Below are 20,660 nucleotides of genomic sequence, written 5' to 3'. Positions count from 1 at the left end.
GAACTAATCCAAACATTTTTTAAACACAGCTATACTAACTGCACTAACCACAGAGTTTAATTGTGTGTTGAGTAAAAAATAACTTTCTCCGATTAGTTTTAAATGTGCCCCATGCTAACTTTCTACTATCCGAAAGAGTAAATAACCGATTCACATCTACCCGTTCTAGACCTCTCATGATTTTAAACGTCTCTATCATATCCCCCCCTCAGTCGTCTCTTCTCCAAGCTGAAAAGTCCTAACCTCTTTAGTCTTTCCTCATAGGGGAGTTGTTCCATTCCCCTTATCATTTTGGTAGCCCTTCTCTGTATCTTCTCCATCACAATTATATCTTTTTTGAGATGCAGCGTCCAGAATTGTACACAGTATTCAAGATGCGGTCTCACCATGGAGCGATAGAGAGGCATTATGACATTTTCCATTTTATTCACCATTCCCTTTCTAATGATTCCAAACATTCTGTTTGCTTTTTTGACTGCCGCAGCACATTGAACCGACGATTTCAATGTGTTATCCACTATGACACCTAGATCTCTTTCTTGGGTTGTAGCACCTAATATGGAACCCAACATTGTGTAATTATAGCAAGGGTTATTTTTCCCTATATGCATCACCTTGCACTTAACCACATTAAATTTCATCTGCCATTTGGATGCCCAATTTTCCAGTCTCACAAGATCTTCCTGCAATTTATCACAATCTGCTTGTGATTTAACTACTCTGAACAATTTTGTGTCATCTGCAAATTTGATTATCTCACTCGTCTTATTTCTTTCCAGATCATTTATAAATATATTGAAAAGTAAGGTCCCAATACAGATCCCTGAGGCACTCCACTGTCCACTCCCTTCCACTGAGAAAATTGTCCATTTAATCCTACTCTCTGTTTCCTGTCTTTTGGCCAGTTTGCAATCCACGAAAGGACATCGCCACCTATCCCATGACTTTTTACTTTTCCTAGAAGCCTCTCATGAGGAACTTTGTCAAACGCCTTCTGAAAATCCAAGTATACTATATCTACCAGTCACCTTTATCCACATGTTTATTAACTCCTTCAAAAAAGTGAAGCAGATTTGTGAGGCAAGACTTGCCCTGGGTAAAGCCATGCTGACTTTGTTCCATAAACCATGTCTTTCTATATGTTCTGTGATTTTGATGCTTAGAACACTTTCCACTATTTTCGTGGCACTGAAGTTAGGCTAACCGGTCTGTAGTTTCCCGGATCGCCCCTGGAGCCCTTTTTAAATATTGGGGTTACATTTGCTATCCTCCAGTCTTCAGGTACAATGGATGATTTTAATGATAAGTTACAGATTTTTACTAATAGGTCTGAAATTTCATTTTTTAGTTCCTTCAGAACTCTGGGGTGGTTACCATCCCGGTCCAGGTGCTTTACTACTCTTCAGTTTGTCAATCAGGCCTACCACATCTTCTAGGTTCACTGTGATTTGATGCAGTCCATCTGAATCATTACCCATGAAAACCTTCTCCATTATGGGTACCTCCCCAACATCCTCTTCAGTAAACACCAAAGCAAAGAAATCATTTAATCTTTCTGCGATGGCCTTAAGTGCCCCTTTAAACCCTTCGATTATCTAACGGTCCAACTGCCTCCCTCACAGGCTTTCTGCTTCGGAAATATTTTAAAAAGTTTTTACTGTGAGTTTTTCCTCTACAGCCAACTTCTTTTCAAATTCTCTCTTAGCCTGTCTTATCAATGTCTTACATTTAACTTGCCAATGTTTATGCTTTATCCTATTTTCTTCTGTTGGATCCTTCTTCCAATTTTTGAATGAAGATCTTTTGGCTAAAATAGCTTCTTTCACCTCCCCTTTTAAACCATGCTGGTAATCATTTTGCCTTCTTTCCACCTTTCTTAATGTGTGGAATACATCTGGACTGTGCTTCTAGAATGGTATTTTTTAACAATGGCCATGCTTCTTTGACATTTTTTACTTTTGTAGCTGCTCCTTTCAGTTTTTTTCTAACAATTTTTCTCATTTTATCAAAGTTTCCCTTTTGAAAGTTTAGCACGAGAGCCTTGGATTTGCACACTGTTCCTCTTCCAGTCATTAAATCAAATTTGATCATATTATGATCACTATTGCCAAGCGGCCCCCACCACCGTTACCTCTCTCACCAAGTCCTGTGCTCCACTGAGGATTAGATCTAAAATTGCTCCCTCTCTCATCGGTTCCTGAACCAATTGCTCCATAAAGCTATCATTTATTCCATCGAGGAACATTATCTCTCTAGCGTGACCCGATGATACATTTACCCAGTCAATATTGGGGTAATTGAAGTCTCCCATTATTACTGTACTACCAATTTGGTTAGCTTCCCTAATTTCTCTTAGCATTTCACTGTCCGTCTCACCATCTTGACCAGATGGACGGTAGTATACCCCTATCACTATAGTCTTCCCTGACAAACAAGGGATTTCTACCCATAAAGATTCAATTTTGTATTTAGTCTCATGCAGGATGTTTATCCTGTTGGACTCAAACTGCCATATTAGTGCAAAGTCCTTACGTACTTCTAACCTGCAATCTTAGCAACAGTTTTCAAAGGGAAAGTATGTATACTTACACTTGCTTTTTGAAAGGAAAAAGTTTGATTGAAAAATTCATGTGTAGATTTGAAAAAGCAATCTATGTGCTTATACTCCTGCGACCTAATACAACCTTTTTAATACAACTAAAAATACATGTGTTAAGGAGCAATACATAGACTTGTAGCCAAACTGAAAGAGGGTAATTTTCAGACAGTCAGTTTACACAAATAAAATGCTTTTTACCAAAGAAAATCAATTTGAAATTTGTTTTCTCAAGGGCATATTTACTAAGCAGCAATAATACAGCAACACATATTAAATACCAAATTTGGCATTTAAGAGCAGATTTTCAAAGGCGTAACATACGCGCGTAACCTGAGAAAATCTGCCCCTGCGTGCGCCGAGCCTATTTTGCAAAGGCTCAGCAGCGCACACAAGCCCCGGAACGTGCATATGTCCCGGGGCTTCAAAAAGGGGGCGGGAAGAGGGCGGGTCCAGGAGTGTGGCGGCGGTCTGGGTGCAGGGCCGAATCCTGGGGTATGGCGAGCCGATGCGCGCAAGTTAGTTCTGCCTCGGGCAGGCGTAACTTTTGAAATAAAGGTAGGGGGGATGATTTAGTTAGGGCTGTGGGATGGGTTAGATAGGGGAAGGGAGGGGAAGGTGGGGGTGGCCAAAAAAAAGTTCCCTCCGAGGCTGTTCCAATTTTGGAGTGACCTCGGAGGGAACGGGGTAAGCCATCGGGGCTCCCCTCAGGCTCAGCGCGTGCAAGGTGCACCCCCTTGTGCACACCGAGCCCGGATTTCATAACATGTGCGCAGCAGTGCACGCATGTTATAAAATTGGGCGTAGATTTTAAGATCTGGCCCTTAATGCTTGCTAAAACTATTTTATTGCATGATAAGAACAACTGGGTCAAAACAAGGGTCCATCAAGCCCAGCATCCTGTTTCGAACAGTGGCCAATCCAGGCCATAAGAACCTGGCAATTACCCAAAAACTAAGTCTATTCCATGCTACTGTTGCTAGTAATAGCTCTGGCTATTTTCTAAGTCAACTTAATTAATAGCAGGTAATGGACTTCTCCTCCAAGAACTTATCCAATCCTTTTTTAAACCCAGCTACACTAACTGCACTAACCACATCACACTAACTGCACTAACCATATCACCAGTGTTTGCATGGGCATTGCCAATATCACCAAAAAAAACCAGGCTGAATGTGAGAAAGCTACTAAAGACTATGCTGCATGCAAATGCATACACAGCAACTCATTAATAATAAAATTGAGTAATCTGTATTACAATAAATTTTGCAATCCAGGTTAATCCATGGAAAGTTAACTACACCTCAACAGGCATAGTTAACGTTCCCCGTAAGAGCTTTGGCATTTCTGTTGATACTTTCAAGGCCATTCCTCATTTCCTTCCATCCCCATCTATAAGAGCCAGTAAGCCCCTGTGAAGCTTCCTCCTCCACTCTGGCAGAAATTCTCTCCATAAAAAAGAAGCCTCCCCCTCCATCAACCTCCCACCCACCCACCCACTGAGAACCTCCCATTCGGCTCAACCCTCAAAAGACGCTAGGCTAGTAGTCCTGCTCAGCAACATCAAAACCTAGCCACCCTTCCCAACCTCACCTTCAAATCTTCGGCATCAAACCCCACCCCAGCCCACTCAAATAAAAAAAAAAAAAAGACAACCCCTGGCTCTCTAGATACCCTTACCTACCCCCAGACCTTCATCCTTACCCCAGGGCAGATGGAGCATATTTCAGAAAGGAGTAATGCCCAATTGCTCCTGCCCTACCAATGCTAGCACTCAAAATGGCATCAGCTGAACTACAGCTTTGACCCTCTTGCAACAATCATTAAAGCAGTCATGCTCTGAGAATTACATTGAACATTGATGATTCTCAAAGCAAACCTGCTGTCAAAACAGCTGGGCTTGTGTACCTAAGGTGCTGAGAGTTCTTTTTCCCTCCCAGGGGTTGCATAATACTTAAGGTGTGGTCACACCATGGATCAATACAGAGGCATTATGATATAGAGATGTGCATTTGTTTGCAAAGAAACAGGAAATAAAGACAATATTTCCTATTTAGTTGCATCTCGGGAAGGGAAAAAAACAAAAAGAAAATCCATGAAATTTCATGTGGTTTTCCTTGAGATTTTTTTCCCCAAAATTGCATACCTAGAAAATAAAAACATCCAAAAATCTGCCCCCAACCCTTCAAATTGAATTAAATGCATCGCCCCCCACCCACCCGACCCCCCGAAGACTAACCGAAAGTCCCTGGTGGTCCAGCAGGGGGCCTGGTGTGATTTCCTGCTCTCGGCCGGTCGGCTGCCAGTAACCAAAATGGTGCCAGCAGCCCTTTGCCCTTACCATGTGACAGGGGTTATCTGTGCCATTGGTCGGCCCCTGTCACATGGTAGGAGCAATGGACAGCCCGCACCATTTTGGCTACTGGCAGCTGACTGACTGAGAGCAGGAGATCACTCCTGGGCCCCCCGCTGGACCACCAGAGACTTTTGGTTAATCTTGGGAGGTCGGGAGGGTGGGGGTATTGAATTTAATTAAATCTGAAGGGTTGGCGTGGGTTGTTGTTTTCTTTTTTTTTAATGAAAGTATACATGAAAAGAAATTTCTGATTTGGGGGGTGGACTGAAATGGCCAATCCACAAAACAAAAAATGAAACAGCACGAAAAAAAAAACCATATGCACATCTCTAGTATGATATTCTCCATTTTATTCTTACTCTCCAAATAATTCCTAACATCTATTTGATTTTTTTGACCATGGCCATGCACTGAGCTAAGGGTTTCAAAGTACTGTTCACAAGGAATGAAGTCTTTTTCCTGCGTAATGATTTTTTTTTCTTTTTGTAATTTATTCTTTATTATGTTTTAAACCATTTACATGGTATGAAAACAAAGCAAATAATACTTAGCAAGAAAGAAAATACATAAACTTTTCAAGCACTACATTCTAAGAAATTCTTATCAAATTCACATTAAAGGGTGTACATAACACAAAACTAAAAAACATCAGCAATGCCCATTATTAACCACTCACCAGAAATAAGACTGGTAATCACTGACATTTGTTTACTAAGAAAGTTTGCAAATTAACAGGATCTATAAAAATATCTTTTCCCTTGGTATATTATTACATATTTACAGGGAACTTTAAAAAGAAAGTAACCCCCAAGGATAAGACTTGTTTTAATTGTAGGAAAAGTTTTCTTCTAGCCTGTACCTCCCTGGAGACATCAGGAAAGACACATACCTTTTGTCCACAAAACAAACTTTCTTTGTACTTAACATAGGGGCAGATTTTTAAAAAGTACGCGCGTGCGTACTTTTGTTCAGGCACCCGGCGAAAACAAGAGTACACCGGATTTTAATGGATACGTGCGGTTTTAAAATCCGGGGTCGGCGCGTGCAAGGCTGCGCAAAATCGGCAGCCTGCGTGCACCGAGCCGTGCAACTTGCCTCTGTTCCCTCCGAGGCCGGGAACTTTCTTTCCGCCTCCCCCCACCTTCCCCTCCCTTCCCCTACCTAACCCACCCCCCAGCCCTATCTAAAACCCCGCCCACCATTATTATAAAAGTTACGCCTGCCCAAGGCAGGCATAACTCTCGCGCGCCGGCTGGCTGCCGGCGCACGATTCCCCAGCCCGGGAGCAGTTTCGGAGGCCTTGGCCACACCCCCGAAATGCCCCCGGGCTGGAATAACACCCACGGCCCTGCCCCTGGAACGCCCCCGATGATGCGCCGGCAGCAACACGCCCCCCAGGAAAGCGCCAGGAGTTACGAGCGTCCCGGGGCTTGCGCGCGCCGCCGAGCCTATTCAACATAGGCTCGGCACATGCAGGTGGAGCTTGGGGCAGGTTTTCGGGGCGACGCGCGTATCTTACGCACGTACCCCTTTGAAAATCTGCCCCATATTGTTGAAAAAACAAATCTGTCAGCTTCAAGAGCAAAAGTAATCATGAAGGTGGCTCTAGAAGATATATTGTCATTTGAACTTTGAAGATATTGGGAAAGATCTGGACTGGAGATAGAAGCAAAAACATCAGAAGCTCATTCCACAGAATTAGAATTCCTTTTCATAACAGGTAATAGTTATTAGATAGCATAAATGATTTATCAGGAGAAAACTGTAGCACTTCAGTGATACAACATTTAAGTAATTCTGTGCCAGAGAGCAAATGAGTTTTAGGAAAATTCTAGAGTCTGAGATTTTTAAATTTAATTTGATTTTCAGTCCTTTCGCACTGATAATGAATATTCATGGTATCTTTAAGATTTGATGACATAGAACTCTGCTGGTATTTATTGCTACAGAATACGTGGCCACCTGAGGTTCAAACACACACATTCTGTTATCTAACTCAGGCAGTTTAGATGACATACCTGAAGAAAAAGCATATTGTCACTTCTCATCGAGGAATTATCAGTCCTAGTAACAATCCTCCATATATCTTTAAGAGAAATATCATCAGGTTTAGGTAACACAATATCCATTGCTCCTGAACCCAAAGGTGGAAGAGCTTGTACTAATTCTGGAAGAGAAATAAACAAATTCTGCACAGAAGCTTGAGCTGATTCCAGTGAATGAGTTCCTGTCTATTCCTTATGACAGAGTCACACTAGAGGAGGAAGTGCTTTCAGCTGGTAACTAAACTTGAGGTCCAAAAGTCAAGGCTTCAAATATTACTGGAGCATTAGCAATCTCAATTACAGAAGCCACTCCTCTCCTGCACCCTGAAAATGAAGAAGGCATAGGTGGCAGAGAATGGGCCACTGGACTAAGGGAGGTGTAAGCCAACTCTGAACTCAAATTAGCCTGCAGTACTTAGATGTCATGTAGCTCACTGAAATCCATATAGGACCTCTCAACTGTGTGGATATATTAAGAGATACAAGACTCTTACTTTTCCTTTTTCTTCCCATTCTTCAGCCACACAAAAAAATGGCAGAAGGGCTGCACCTCTTTGGAGTGCCAGTGGCTGCATGCCACAGCACACTTGATTTTAAGCCCCTGTGCTTTGTTGATATTAGTGTTGCAGTTGGGCTATTTGCAGCAGTGCCTTGCAGTGGTTCCTCCTCGCAGGACTTCCAGATAACTCAGGCAACAGCAAGGAAGTTAGGATCCCCATCGCATACCTAAAAATGCTGAATTTTAAGCTCCGGTGTCTTGTTGAAGTCAGCATCGGGGTTGAGCTTTCTGCTGCAGTGCCTCACAATGGTTCTTCCTTTCAGGGCCTCCAGATGACTCGGGTAGCAGCAAAGAAGGTAGGATCCCCCCGTACTGATTTCTAATAGGGAACCCAGCATTGGGTTCCTGTAATTAGGATTATTTTTCCTTATGTGCATTATTTTGCAATTGTCCATATTAAATTTCATCAGCCTTTTATATGCCCAGTCTCCTAGTCTTGCAAGGTCCTTTTGCAATTCTTCACAATCTGCTGCTGTTTTAACAAGTTTGACTAATTTTGTGTAATCTGCAAATTTGATCACCTACTCATTGCTCCATTTTCCAGATCATTAATGAATATGTTGAACAGCATAAGTCCCAGTACAGATCCCTGGGGCAGTCCACCATTGATCTTTCTTCATTCGGAAAACTGAGCATTTAGTCCTACTCTTTTTCCTGTCTTTTAACCTATTACCAGTCTACAATAGGACACTGCCTCCTATCCCAAGATGTTTTCATTTCTTGAGGAGTCTCTCAAGATACTTTGTTAAATGCCTTCTGAAAATCCAAATATGCTATATTGACTAACATAGAAGAAGACCGGAAGGCTCATCTGCATACCTTTCTCAGCGGCCCCTGGGAGAGGACTCCAGAGGTCACCATGAATGATCCAGGACATAGAAGACAGGCAGAGTAGTTTGTTTGTTCCAATTGGAGTAGCAGTTACACTCAACATCCTATCTGTGGCCACCCTTAAAGCATATAGGCTGAGGAGTCCCAGGCAGAGAAGCTTGCAGAATGGTCATTTTCCAAGCAGAGTCACCACCTTTCTGGTATTTACTGATTTGAGGCCCTTGCTTGTCCAGCACAGGAACTCTGTAGTGAGTACCGGCCTCACTTATTTGGAAAAGTCATCTTTGAGTGAAAATTGATACCCTTTAAAAGGTTAACTATTTGGTGGAGGGGGGCCCTCATAGCCCTTTTCCTTGCCTGACCTTTTGGCTGGTTGGGGGGGGTGGCATAATTTGGGAGGGCCTATCCCCTGGGCCATCCCGATAGCTGGGGACTGCTGAATGATGTCGACTGCTGGGAGAATGTGGATGGCACTGGAATAGGCTCTGGCAATCTTTCAATTATTAGGGTGACAGCAGATGTGAGGTTGTTGACAGAAGTGGCAATGGTGGTAAGGATCTGTGTAATGGCAGCTGAGTACACCTGTAAGGCATTGGTGGACCTGAAGTGAGCCTTCCTCAGATACACTAGCTCTGCCCATATGTGGTGCAGTTGGAGGCCATGCCTCCTCTTGATATGGTCAATGGTTGCGTGGACCTGCTGTTCCTCTACTGGCAGTGCTGTGTCTATGCGGTCAATTGGAGGGTTCCCGCATGAGCTGCTGCTGCTGCTGCACTGATGGTCCCTTGGGGTGGTGCTGCTGGTCATCGGGGCTTGACGACTGGGACCGGCAGTTTCCTGGGCAAGAATTGTGGAAACAAAGAAGACATAAGTATAAATGCAAAGAAGTTCACATGTAATGTTTGGCATAAGATGTGCACTTTGCATCAATCCATCACTCTCTCAATGTGAGCATCTTATTCCAAAAAATGTGTACATCTGTAGCAAACTTGACATTTACAGGTGAGGTGAACTTTCTGGCCCTGGCTCGCTTGGTGTCCAGGGCCTCTTCCATCCCCTCATATATGTCCAGTCCCAGCTGTTCAATCAAGTGCTGCTCCATGGGGGTCAGGATGATGGGGAAAAGGGCTCCTCCTCCCATCTGTCGATGATACTTGTTCCTGTTGGCCACCTTGCTCTTGAGCTGTACTTTTATATTGCAGTAGCGGTGGACCACTTGCTTTCCAGTCCTGATTCCACTACGCCAGGATATAGCCTGGGCAATGGTGCCCCATATCTGTCCCTTGGCTGCCCTGGATGTCTTTATGGCAAGATTCCTAAAGCGTAGACTGTAGTTCTCTAGGATCCCAGCAATCAGCATCTCATTGTCCTCCATGCTGAACTTTAAGACCCTTAGACGGGGCTGCCCTGCTGATGGCTGCCGCATGATTGGGTTGCCACTATCCTCACTCTTGCTCCCACTCCCCACTCCCCTCCCTTCCTCCCCCCTTGCACCTGTCCAGATAACTCCCATCCCCCTCTACCCATCCCTAGTCTGCAGTCCTCCTCCCACCATACTCATCTGACTATCCCCTTCCCCCTCCTGCTTCCTCCTATCCTTTCCTTTCTCCCTATCTCTCCTCCTGTTCATCCCTATTCCTACTCCTTCTATCACTCCTGCCCACCTCCTCTCTTCCCCTTCTTCTCATGCCTCTCCTCTCTCTAAATGCCTCTCCTCTCTCCAAATGCCTCTCATGCTCCATCCTCTCCAGCTCCTCACCACCACCACCACTCCACTTCACTCCTCTTCACAAACTGGACAACTCACAAAAACTTTCACTCCAACAAAGAAGTCAAAAGACCAAGGTAAAGGAAAATAGATGACAATAGAAGATAAGACAAGGCACTCAGGTAATCAAATCTGAAAAAGCTCCTACTCCCACTATCCAACTCACCAACTCTGTTCTCCTTTCTCCAATGCCTGACACACCCTCAAAGAAGCAGCTGCAGGAAGCCTGTATATGTAAACAAAAAAATAAATATATGACACGTAAAATGATGTGCAATGCATAAAATGACAAGCCCATCCTCAAAAAACCCTCCCTTGACTCTACTGAACCTGCTAACTTTCGCCCCATCTCCAACCTCCCATTCCTAGCCAAAATTGTTGAAAAAATTGTCAATTGCCAATTAACAGACTACTTGAATGACAACCACATCCTCTTCCCCTCCCAATACGGCTTCCGGAAACTACATAGTATGGAAACCCTCCTCTCCTCGCTATCCGACTACATCCTGAAAGCCCTAGACAAAGGTCATTCCTATATCCTTGCACTACTTGACATCTCCTCCGCCTTTGACATGGTTAATCACAATATACTACTCAAACACCTTCAGGAAATCGGGGTCACAGGGTCCGCCCTCCTCTGGTTTCATTCCTTTCTCTGTAACTGTCAATACAAAGTAAAAATAGGAAATCACGAATCTAAATTATATAATTTAGCTCAAGGCATTCCCCAAGTCTCCTCTCTGTCCTCCACTTTATTTAATATATATCTCCTCCTTCTATGCCATCTCCTGTCTAACCTTGGCTTTCCACATTTTATATACGCCGATGATATCCAGATTCTCATCCCTATCACTGACACACCCACGAATGCCCTCAAGACCTGGGAATCTGCACTCCCCTCCATCAACTCCTTGCTCACTGACAACTTTCTCGCCCTCAACACAGTAAAAACAGAGCTACTCGCTTTCTCCCCTAACACCATCTCCAACAACCCTCTACCCATCAGTAACACTACATGTACTCCACGTACCCCATCTACACCACCTACTCCATTCTCCTTGCACGTCCGCAGTCTCGGTGTGATCCTTGACACTCACTTTAATCTAAAAAATTTCATTAACGCTACCATTAAAGAGGGCTTTTACAAGTTACACACACTAAAAAAACTCAAACCCCTTCTACACCTCAGTGACCTTTGCACCATACTACAGGCCATCATTCTAACAAAAATCGATTACTGCAATGCCATCTTACTAGGCCTCCCAAAAAGCACAATCCAGCCCTTACAGATCCTACAAAACGCGGCTGCACATATCCTTACTAATGCACACAAGAACGAACACATCATCCCGGTTCTCAAACATTTGCACTGGCTTCCCATATCCTCATGGATACAATATAAAACACTCACCCTCATTCATAAATCTCTCTACAACAATGACATGCAATGGTTCAAGGAACACCTCTACTTCCACGACTCCGGTAGACCACTCAGAAAACAACATGCAGCCACACTTCACACCCCTTCTTACAAAATAACTAGACTGAAGTCCACTGCAAACCGAGCCCTATCCATTGCTGGCCCTTCTTTATGGAACAACATGCCTCACACCCTACGTCAAGAATCATGCTACAAAAAATTTAAACAAAACCTCAAAACCTGGCTCTTCAGGCAAGCCTTCACCTAACTCCCTTCCCCCCCCTCCTCGAATTTGTAATTATACAGTAACTCACACTTTGCCATTTACCAGTTGTAAATATTTGTATATAGTTCAGAGTTAGTTATCTCCCACTTTCTACTGTCTCACCTCGCTCTTGTTGTTCTCCTCCTTCTTCCTACTGCCTACGTTGTTACTCACTAAATTACTTGTAAAGTTTGTTGCTGAATTTTGTTGTTTTACTGTAAACTGATCAGATGTTCCAAACGATGAGCGGTATATAAAAACCACTAATAAATAAATTAAATAAATAAATGCGCTGTGGCATTGCACAATGCGATAATGTATGGCACTACTTTGCTATGTGATGTGATAAATTGGATATTTCCCTAAACACGACCCTTTTTTTTTTAATCACAGCCACCACCATGCACATTTCTGCTTTATTTGATGATTCTAGGCCAGATGAAAATCCAGCTAAGTTAGCTGGATAGGTTTGCTCCACCCTGGAATTCCCCCTGAACCCCATATTTTTATCCAACAGGGATGTGCATCGTTTTATTGATGAATTAAAATATCGTACAATATTTTCTAATTTGTCACGTATCGGGGTCCCCAAAAATGATAGGAAAACCCCATGAAATTTCGTGAGGTTTTCTTATCATTTTGGGGGGGGGGGAGAAAGGGTACAAAGGGAAAAAAAAAACCAAACCCACCCCAACCCTTCAGATCTAATTATTTACAATCCCCCACTCTCCCGGCCCCCCCAAAAAACTTTCCTAAAGTCCCTGGTGGTCCAGCGGGGGTCCTGGGAGCGATGTCCCCCTCTCGGGCCGTCAGCTACCACTAATCAAAATGGCACCAATGGTCCTTTGCCCTTACCATGTGACAAGGGCGATCGGTGCCATTGGCCGGCCCCTGTCACATGGTAAGAGCAATGGACAGCCGGCACCATCTTAAAAAATGGCGTGGGCCATCCATTCCTCCTACCATGTGACAGGGGCCGGCCAATGGCACTGATAGCCCCTGTCACATGGTAAGGGCAAAGGGCCACTGATGCCATTTTGTTTACTGGCAGCCAATGGCCTGAAAGCGGAAGATCGCTTCTGGGACCCCCGCTGGACCACCAGGTACTTTAGGCAGGTTTTGGGGGAGGGGGGGGGAATTGTAAATAATTAAATCTGAAGGATCAGGGTGTTTTGGTTTTTTTTGGATCAGGACAACCGAAAAAAAAAACCGGTCAGAACCGCGGGATTTCCCGCAGTTCTATGAAAATGAAACCAGAAATGATTGCCGGTACGATACACATCTCTATTATCCAGCATTTTTACTGGCTAAAATTTAGCCAAATAACTGCCTTAAATATTCAAAACTCTGCACTTAACAAGATAAGTCACACGTTATCTAAGGCCTGGATTTATCAAAATGCACTAAATATAGCATGCGACAGGAAAAGGTGCATGTTTTATGGTAATAGGCTGTTTATTGCAAAGTGTGCTATCTTAGTACTTCGCATAGGTATTACTGCAAACTGTGATAACTTTTTCACACTTTGCAGTAAGTACCACAATTGTTGCAATTCCTACCTATGAGACAGAGACAGAGAGACTAGCTATAAGGCCCTCATACTAGATAAGTATTTATACCTCTATAGGAGGCCCACCTAGCTACTCGAGGTGAGGTTTAGGTATTAGTGTAGTGGTTAGGGGCCATTTTGACATGCAGAGTACGATGTACTACCAGAACAGTGCACTCTTGTGAAGATTTGATGACCTTCGGAGTGAGGAAACTCACCCAAAGATGAGATTTGTGCAATTTTCTCTCAACCTAGCTTGATGGACTCTCTACCTGGGTAACATCAAGCTAGGTTGAGAGAAAATTGCACAAATCTCATCTCTGGGTGAGTTTCCTCACTCCGAAGGTCATCCAATCTTCACAAGAGTGCACTGTTCTGTTCGTACGTCACATTCTGCATGTCAAAGTGGCCCCTAACCCCTACACTAATTTCTAAACCTCACCTCGAATAGCTAGGTGGGCCTCCTATAGAGGTATAAATAAATACCTAGTATAAGGGCCTAATAGCTAGGCATGCTCTCTCTCTCTCTCTTACACCCCCCCCCCCCCCAACAACTTAAAATACTAAAAATGCTATTTGCAAAAACATCACTAAGTGCAATAAAGCCATATCACACATCTTAATACAAATGAAAAAGGTGTACTTAAAATCTGTGTTAAAGCCGTGCAATATGGCTTTGCAAACTGCAAAGCCGGCCCATTTGGCCAGAAATCCCACCCCAAACTCCTCCCCTTTTCCTAGTTTGCATCACACCATGAGTTATGGTGTTTTCGCATGCGTTAAACGCGTTTTCGCATGCATTAAAGGTGCTTTTTGCATGCGAAAATGCCTTAATGCATGTGAAAACGCCATATAGCACTTTGATAATGACCCCCTAAATGCTTTCTAGTTTTTCTACTATTTCCTTGTTCTTCCTGAGCACCCTTTTAACTCTTGATCATCTAGAGGCCCAAATTATTCCCTTACAGGCTTTTTACTTTGAATGTACTTGAAAAGGACATTATAAGTTGGCATGGTATGTTCCAGGTCGAGCCTTGTAGTCTTTGCAGGTTTTCTAATTGTTATTTTCAGTGGGATATGGATTTAGATTACAGTGTTTTTCTAAAAGAGCTATTATCAGGATAACTCCACGACTATGGAATATGTTACCAATAGAAGTGAATTGATACTGAACTATCAAAAATTCTAGAAACATGTTGGCTTTCTTGTTCTCTAGTGCTTGAGTAGGTGGGGGTGTAGGGATAAATGGTATAGCAGTGAAGAGAGTGATAATATTTGTTGTTTATTTTTATGGATGTTATTATAAACCGCTCTGATAGTTTTCCTTTAGGTGTATCAAATACATTTTTAAATAAAGGCTTATTAATTTTTACCTCTATTGCAAGTTTCTTTTCAAAGTTTTTCTTAGTCTGCCCTATTGCTCTTTTAAATCCAACTTGCCAGTGTTTATGTTCATCTCAATTTTCCCTATTTAGGCCTCTTTCATCTCACCATTAAACCATGCTGACAGTTGTTTGACCTTCCTTTGACCATTTTTAATGTATGTAATACATTTTGTCTGGGTTTCTAATATGCTATTTTTAAACAATGTCCATGCCTCATGTAAACTTTTAATCTTGGAAACTACTTCTTTTAGTTTTTTTTCTAAATTTCCTCATTTTATCGTAGTCTCCCTTTTTAAAGTTAAATGCTACTGCACTATCTGCCGTATCTGCTTCCAGTGATTATGTCAAATTTAATTGCAGTATGATAATAACTGCCAAGCAGATCCACTACTTTTATTCCTTGTGTTCTACTGAGAACAAGAGCTCATTGGTTTCATGACCAGTTACTGCATGAAGCAGTCATTTATAGCATCTAGGAAATTTACCACCCTGGAATGTCCTGATGTGACATTTACCCAATCAATAAAAATGTTGAGGCTTCCTGATTAAGAAAGAAACAATTATCTATCAAAGATTTCCCTGGACAGCTACTCTTTAGTGTCAAAAATGTCTAATCAGATAGCATGCTCTGTAGTTACATTGTGACACTCATTTGTTTCAAATAATTTAAATTTAATCCAAATAGCAAAAGCCTATATGCAACTCCTGCAAGTCTTTTTCACAGCATTGTTTTATAACAACCATCACATTTCTTTTCTCCTTTTAGGTACAATGCTTGTTATTACAGGAGTGGCTTACTTTCTGTTAAGCAAGCAAAAGAAAATTAAGCCAACTAAAGAATCATTTGGCCAAACAGAACAATACACGGACTCTACGGCAACAGCAGTGGCTATGACATGCACAGGAGACACAGAACAGACCTATACATTCAACAGCACCTTCAAAGAGAGAAAAGCATCACTTTTCCTACAAATGAGCAGCATTCTGAGGGTTAACAAAGACAAGCTCTCCCCAAAGGATACAGTGGACACAGTGGAGCAAAAAAAGCAAGTGCACTTCAAGGAAAAGGTTGTAAAAATCATTCCATCAATAACAGAAAGCCTTGACGAGCAGGAAAGTGAGCCAGAAGAGACCACATCTGATACTGCTCCTATCATCACCCCACCAGACTCCCGTATTATGATGACCTCACAAATGACTACTGGCTTATTCTAAGCTGCAAAACTTCCTTTCATCATCTGACAGATTCTGTTTCACACACTACCCCTTTCTCATCCTCATTTTAATAACAAATTTGGTTTTAGTGTCAGTATTAATGTAACCATCTCGTGCAAAATGTAAGAAGCAGAACTTTAAAGTTTCTTTAATGGTTTCTGTAACACACTCCAAGGACTAATGTAGGCTAGACCCAGTATACTTGACCTTGTCCTCAAGGGCTACAGACCTGCCTGGTTTTCATGAATATGAATCTAGTGGAAGCAATGCAGGAAAATATAGTTCATGGATATTCATTCTGAATATGTGGCCCTTTAAGACCAAATTTTGGGATCCCTTCAATAAAAAGAAAAAAAAAGCAGGCCAGCATTCTTTATGCTCTAGAAGTTTTCTCTTTAGAAAGCTAATTAATTTATCATTTTGTGATATATTTTGTATAACAAATGTTTTCATCACTGTCCCTTAGCGCCATGTATCCTCACAACTACACCAATAATGTTTTAACCAGCATCTGCATGCATGCCAATATTTGAAAACTCTTGAGAGGGAGATTTATAGAGTGTGGGGGCGGGATGTTAATTTCCTATTGAAATGCTAGGAGACTATTTTCCTAAAGTGTAAGAACTAGCAATTCCCCATTTTTCTTGGAAGTAGCTTTAACCCCTGTAGTTTTTCAGTAACTAACGGCCCTTGAAACAGTGCTTTCTTTCTTTGCCTGTAAAGTTAAAGCACTTCAACACTCTAATAAAAGCTGCTGTCTTTTTCAGACAGGTCTGTATGCAATCCCTTTTTTCTCACCTATTAAACTAGTTAATGGATCTTATTTCACTTCTTCAGCAGTTCTTGATATGAACCTCCTGACCATTTGGTGTGTCACCACTCTCATTACTTTATTTCATTTGAGACTATTAGCCAAGCACAAGGGGCCTGATACGATAAGTGCACAGGAAATTCAGAAAAGATTAAACAACTTCCATAAATTAACTACTGGGAATGTCATCAGATTACATTTTTTGATAGGTATGAATAATAAGTAGGGCTGCCCCAAATCTTACAAGGTTGTCATAGTTTTTAAAATAAGCCCAAGTAGATGCATTACAGCCTCTCTATAAGGAGCAACAGACCACATGTACTTTAGAGTACTGCAGACTGTCAAGTTGCCAAGTTATTTTACTACTATTTTGCAGCCTACAATGTGGTACATTTTTTATCTTAATTATTTGTGATAGAATAGCCTGATTAGGTATCAATGTACATAATACATATGGTGTTTTGAAACTGTACAGTAAGTGAGGGAACAGGACTCCTGTGGTCCAGATCAGGCTTTAGCTCTGGTTTTTGAATGACTCTGACCAAGTCACTTCTCCTCTGGGAGCTTCAATCTATCAACTGTAATCAGGTAAAATGTTATTCTTTCTTTTCTCTCTCCTCTTCAGAGGCTATTGTGTAATGTACAAGCACTGAAAATGCTTACTCTTGCAAGAATCTTTCTGAAATTCTGTTCACTGTGAATCTTGATGCACTGGATAAAAGAGGTACTGTATAGAGCCAAATTTCTATTAGAAATGTCACTTGGTACAAATAAGATGATTGGTCTTTACTTTCAGTGTTTTGAATGTACTGTGACACATTTATTAAGTGGCATTATAATGTTTTAAATCATATCTCTTTTGCATTCCTGTTAGCTTGTTTTGTACAGAGAAAGTGTGAACTGTTGACTCAGAAACATCCCTTTTCAGATTCTCAACATTCTTTTATAAATATAGGGCCTGATTAACCATCGGCATAGACTGTCTAAGGCCTTTGATCACTTATTTAGTTAGGGAGATGAGTTGCGTGATCTTCTATATGCAAGGCCAGTTGAAGAGGCGGATTATACTATAGGCTACTATCATTCTCAATCAGTTTTTAAATAAATAATCAGGCTGATCTAATAAATCTGTGTGGAAAATGGGTGCTCAGTGTTGAGCACCCGCTTTTCTAACACGCTCTCAGCCACCTCTCCTGGACATGCGATCGAATATTTAAATGAGGGGTCCAGAGCCATAGGCAGGCAATTTGGTGCCTATGGCCAAGTGAGAAAGTGCCCCCTCACCCCATGCACAACACGACGCAATGAGCAGGAAGATTCTTATTTTTCTTTTTAATTAAAATATAACACTATTACTATTATAATCTATAAGTAAACACAAAATTAACTTCAAAACATGAATTATGCAAGAGATATAGTTGCGTACAACAGTGGCAGGACCATTTTGATAAACATGCTATTGCCATGTGCCATGCACACTGGTGCACTTTCAGACCTCATTAGCAGGCCGATCCAGTACAGTGCGCTCCGGCGGAGTGCACTGTTAACCCACATTTGGACGCGTGTTTTCGATGTGCTAGCTTTACCCCTTATTCAGTAAGGGGTAATAGCACATCGAAAACGCACATCCAACCCCCCCCCCCCCCCGAAACTAATAGCGTCCGCAACATGCAAATGCATGTTGATGGCCCTATTAGCTATTCCCGCGCGATTCAGTAAGTAAAATGTTCAGCCAAGCCGCACATTTTACTTTCAGAAATTAGCGCCTACCCAAAGGTAGGCGTTAATTTCTGCCAGCACCGGGAAAGTGCACAGAAAAGCAGTAAAAACTGCTTTTCTGTACACCCTCCAACTTAATATCATGGCGATATTAAGTCAGAGGTCCCAAAAGTTAAAAATAATTAAAAATAAACAAAAATTTAAAAATCGGCCCACGGCTTGAAAACCAGACGCTCAATTTTGCCGGCGTCCGGTTTCCAAACCCGTGGCTGTCAGCAGGTTTGAGAACCGACGCGGGCCCTAATTTGAATATTTTTTTTTTTACTGAATCACGCGCACAGGAGAGTGACCTATGCGCTCGCCCGCTCTCCTGCGACTTTTACTGTATCGGCCTGTAGGTGTGCCATGGAAAAGTTACCACTGACCAGTATGTGGGCTCTGCTCTCAGCACCTCACAACAAGTCACCAGCAATGGCTCTTAACACATAGTAGCTCATGTATGAGAAAATATGTAATTATACATGTCTCATCTTCCTAGCTACAGCATGAGCTATGAGGTACAGTAATTACTTAGCAATTAAAAATTGTGCATTTATAACAGATTTTACATGAAAAACAGTGAGGTAAAAATATTACTTACAACAAGCATATTAAATTTACATATACTATTGTGATCATAGCCAGACACTGTGCAAAAAAAAAAAGGCAAACACTTAGAACCCATATGGTATTTGGCCTACTGTATCATGTTAAATGTGAGCTTGGCCCTCAGAAAGTAATGAGTAAACTGAATTATAACTGAAATACAGTAAACCTCTGTTCCCATACCAAAAGAGCACTAACTGCCAGCACTTAAAACAGTAACAACCCTACCTATGAAAAGGCAACAATGCAAATATTTCACCAATATAACTCCTGTCAAGAAAACAGACACAAGTCAGGCTGCTATAGACCCATACACAGAAGCTACATGCTAGCAGAATACTTCAGTTCAGTCTTAAATGCATAACGGAAGTAGACCCTCACTCACTAAACAGAGAATAAAGAAAACATAATGAATAAATAGAAACATGCAGACAAAAACTGAACTAGAAACCTCAAGAAGCCAGTCTCTATATGCAATTCAATAATGGAAATACAGAATCATCACCATTCCTCAGAAAACATAAAACAACAAAATCAAGAAATAAAAGAATCATTAATAGTAAAAACCATTTTAAATAAAAAGTTCATATTTCAAAACAGCTGACCAATATAATGATATACAATAATTAAAAACTCACATTTTTTTTTAAATTTCCCAAACACCAATAAAATATTTCGATACAGCAGACATCAAATAAACAATAAGTAAAACTAATAAGGATTTGTAAAAATGTCTCACTTTCTATACCTGGGAACTTGTGTTTTCCGGCTACTCTGAACCTTAGATTGCTGTGGATTAGTGTGTGTGTGTGTGTGTGTGTGTGTGTGTTGGGGCATACACAAACTTTCTCCTCTCTCTCACACACACACACACTCGCAACCTCTCTCTTTCCTTCCTGGCAGACACATGCTCTCTCTCCCCCTCCCCATACACACACATTCTCTCTCACCCATGTGTATGTACAACCACACACAGGCTCTTACACCATCATCCACCCCCCAATGTCCCTCTCTCTGTTCCTGCCTCCCCCTAAGCAATACCAGTATCCCTCTCTCTGCCCCCCTCATTCCCATCCAAGCCAGCACCAGTAGTATCCCCCTGTTCTTCCCCATCCCCCTATCTATTCCTGCCTCCACTCTTTCTCACACTTCCAGGAACATTCATCTCTTTTCCCCAGGAACACAGGACATCACAAACATCACTCCCCACCCTGTCCCCCAGACACCTCCAGTCTCGCTGCTCTCTCCTCCTCCAGACACCACATCCCAGGCTCAAGATACCCTCCCTCCCGAAGCCTTTTCCTACTTGGTGGCCGGCAACACTGCAGTGCTTTCTGAGCTGGTCTTCTTCAAAGCCACCACTGCAGTAGAGCTCACTGCTGGATCAGCCAGCCCCGGGTTCCTCTGTCATGACAGCAGGCAGCTGCCTGCCACGCTTCCGTATAGCACATGCTTAACACTGCGCCTGTGCAGCTGCAAGTGCTTAAGCACACCAA

At 42.2% G+C, this 20,660-nt stretch overlaps 1 protein-coding gene and 1 long non-coding RNA gene across 2 annotated transcripts in view; one reads left to right on the top strand and one right to left on the bottom strand.

Moving 5' to 3' along the window:
• Positions 1-16,755, top strand: part of TMEM72 (transmembrane protein 72) — an 83,941-nt gene extending 67,186 nt beyond the window's left edge. Inside the window, exon 5 of the mRNA XM_029609612.1 lies at positions 15,541-16,755. Within this exon, the coding sequence (XP_029465472.1) occupies positions 15,541-15,989 (449 nt within the window). The 3' untranslated portion in view covers positions 15,990-16,755. The remainder of the gene's footprint in view (positions 1-15,540) is intronic.
• LOC115095626 overlaps positions 1-20,660 on the bottom strand; it is a 43,703-nt gene that overhangs the window by 6,116 nt on the left and 16,927 nt on the right. The window contains exon 2 of the long non-coding RNA XR_003857829.1: positions 10,322-10,381. This is a non-coding gene — a long non-coding RNA (uncharacterized LOC115095626). The remainder of the gene's footprint in view (positions 1-10,321; positions 10,382-20,660) is intronic.

Source organism: Rhinatrema bivittatum, chromosome 7, assembly GCF_901001135.1.
Source record: "Rhinatrema bivittatum chromosome 7, aRhiBiv1.1, whole genome shotgun sequence".
Classification (NCBI taxonomy): Eukaryota; Metazoa; Chordata; class Amphibia; order Gymnophiona; family Rhinatrematidae; genus Rhinatrema; species Rhinatrema bivittatum.
Note: the sequence above shows the minus strand (reverse complement) of the source record. Positions and strands in the feature narration are given on the sequence as shown.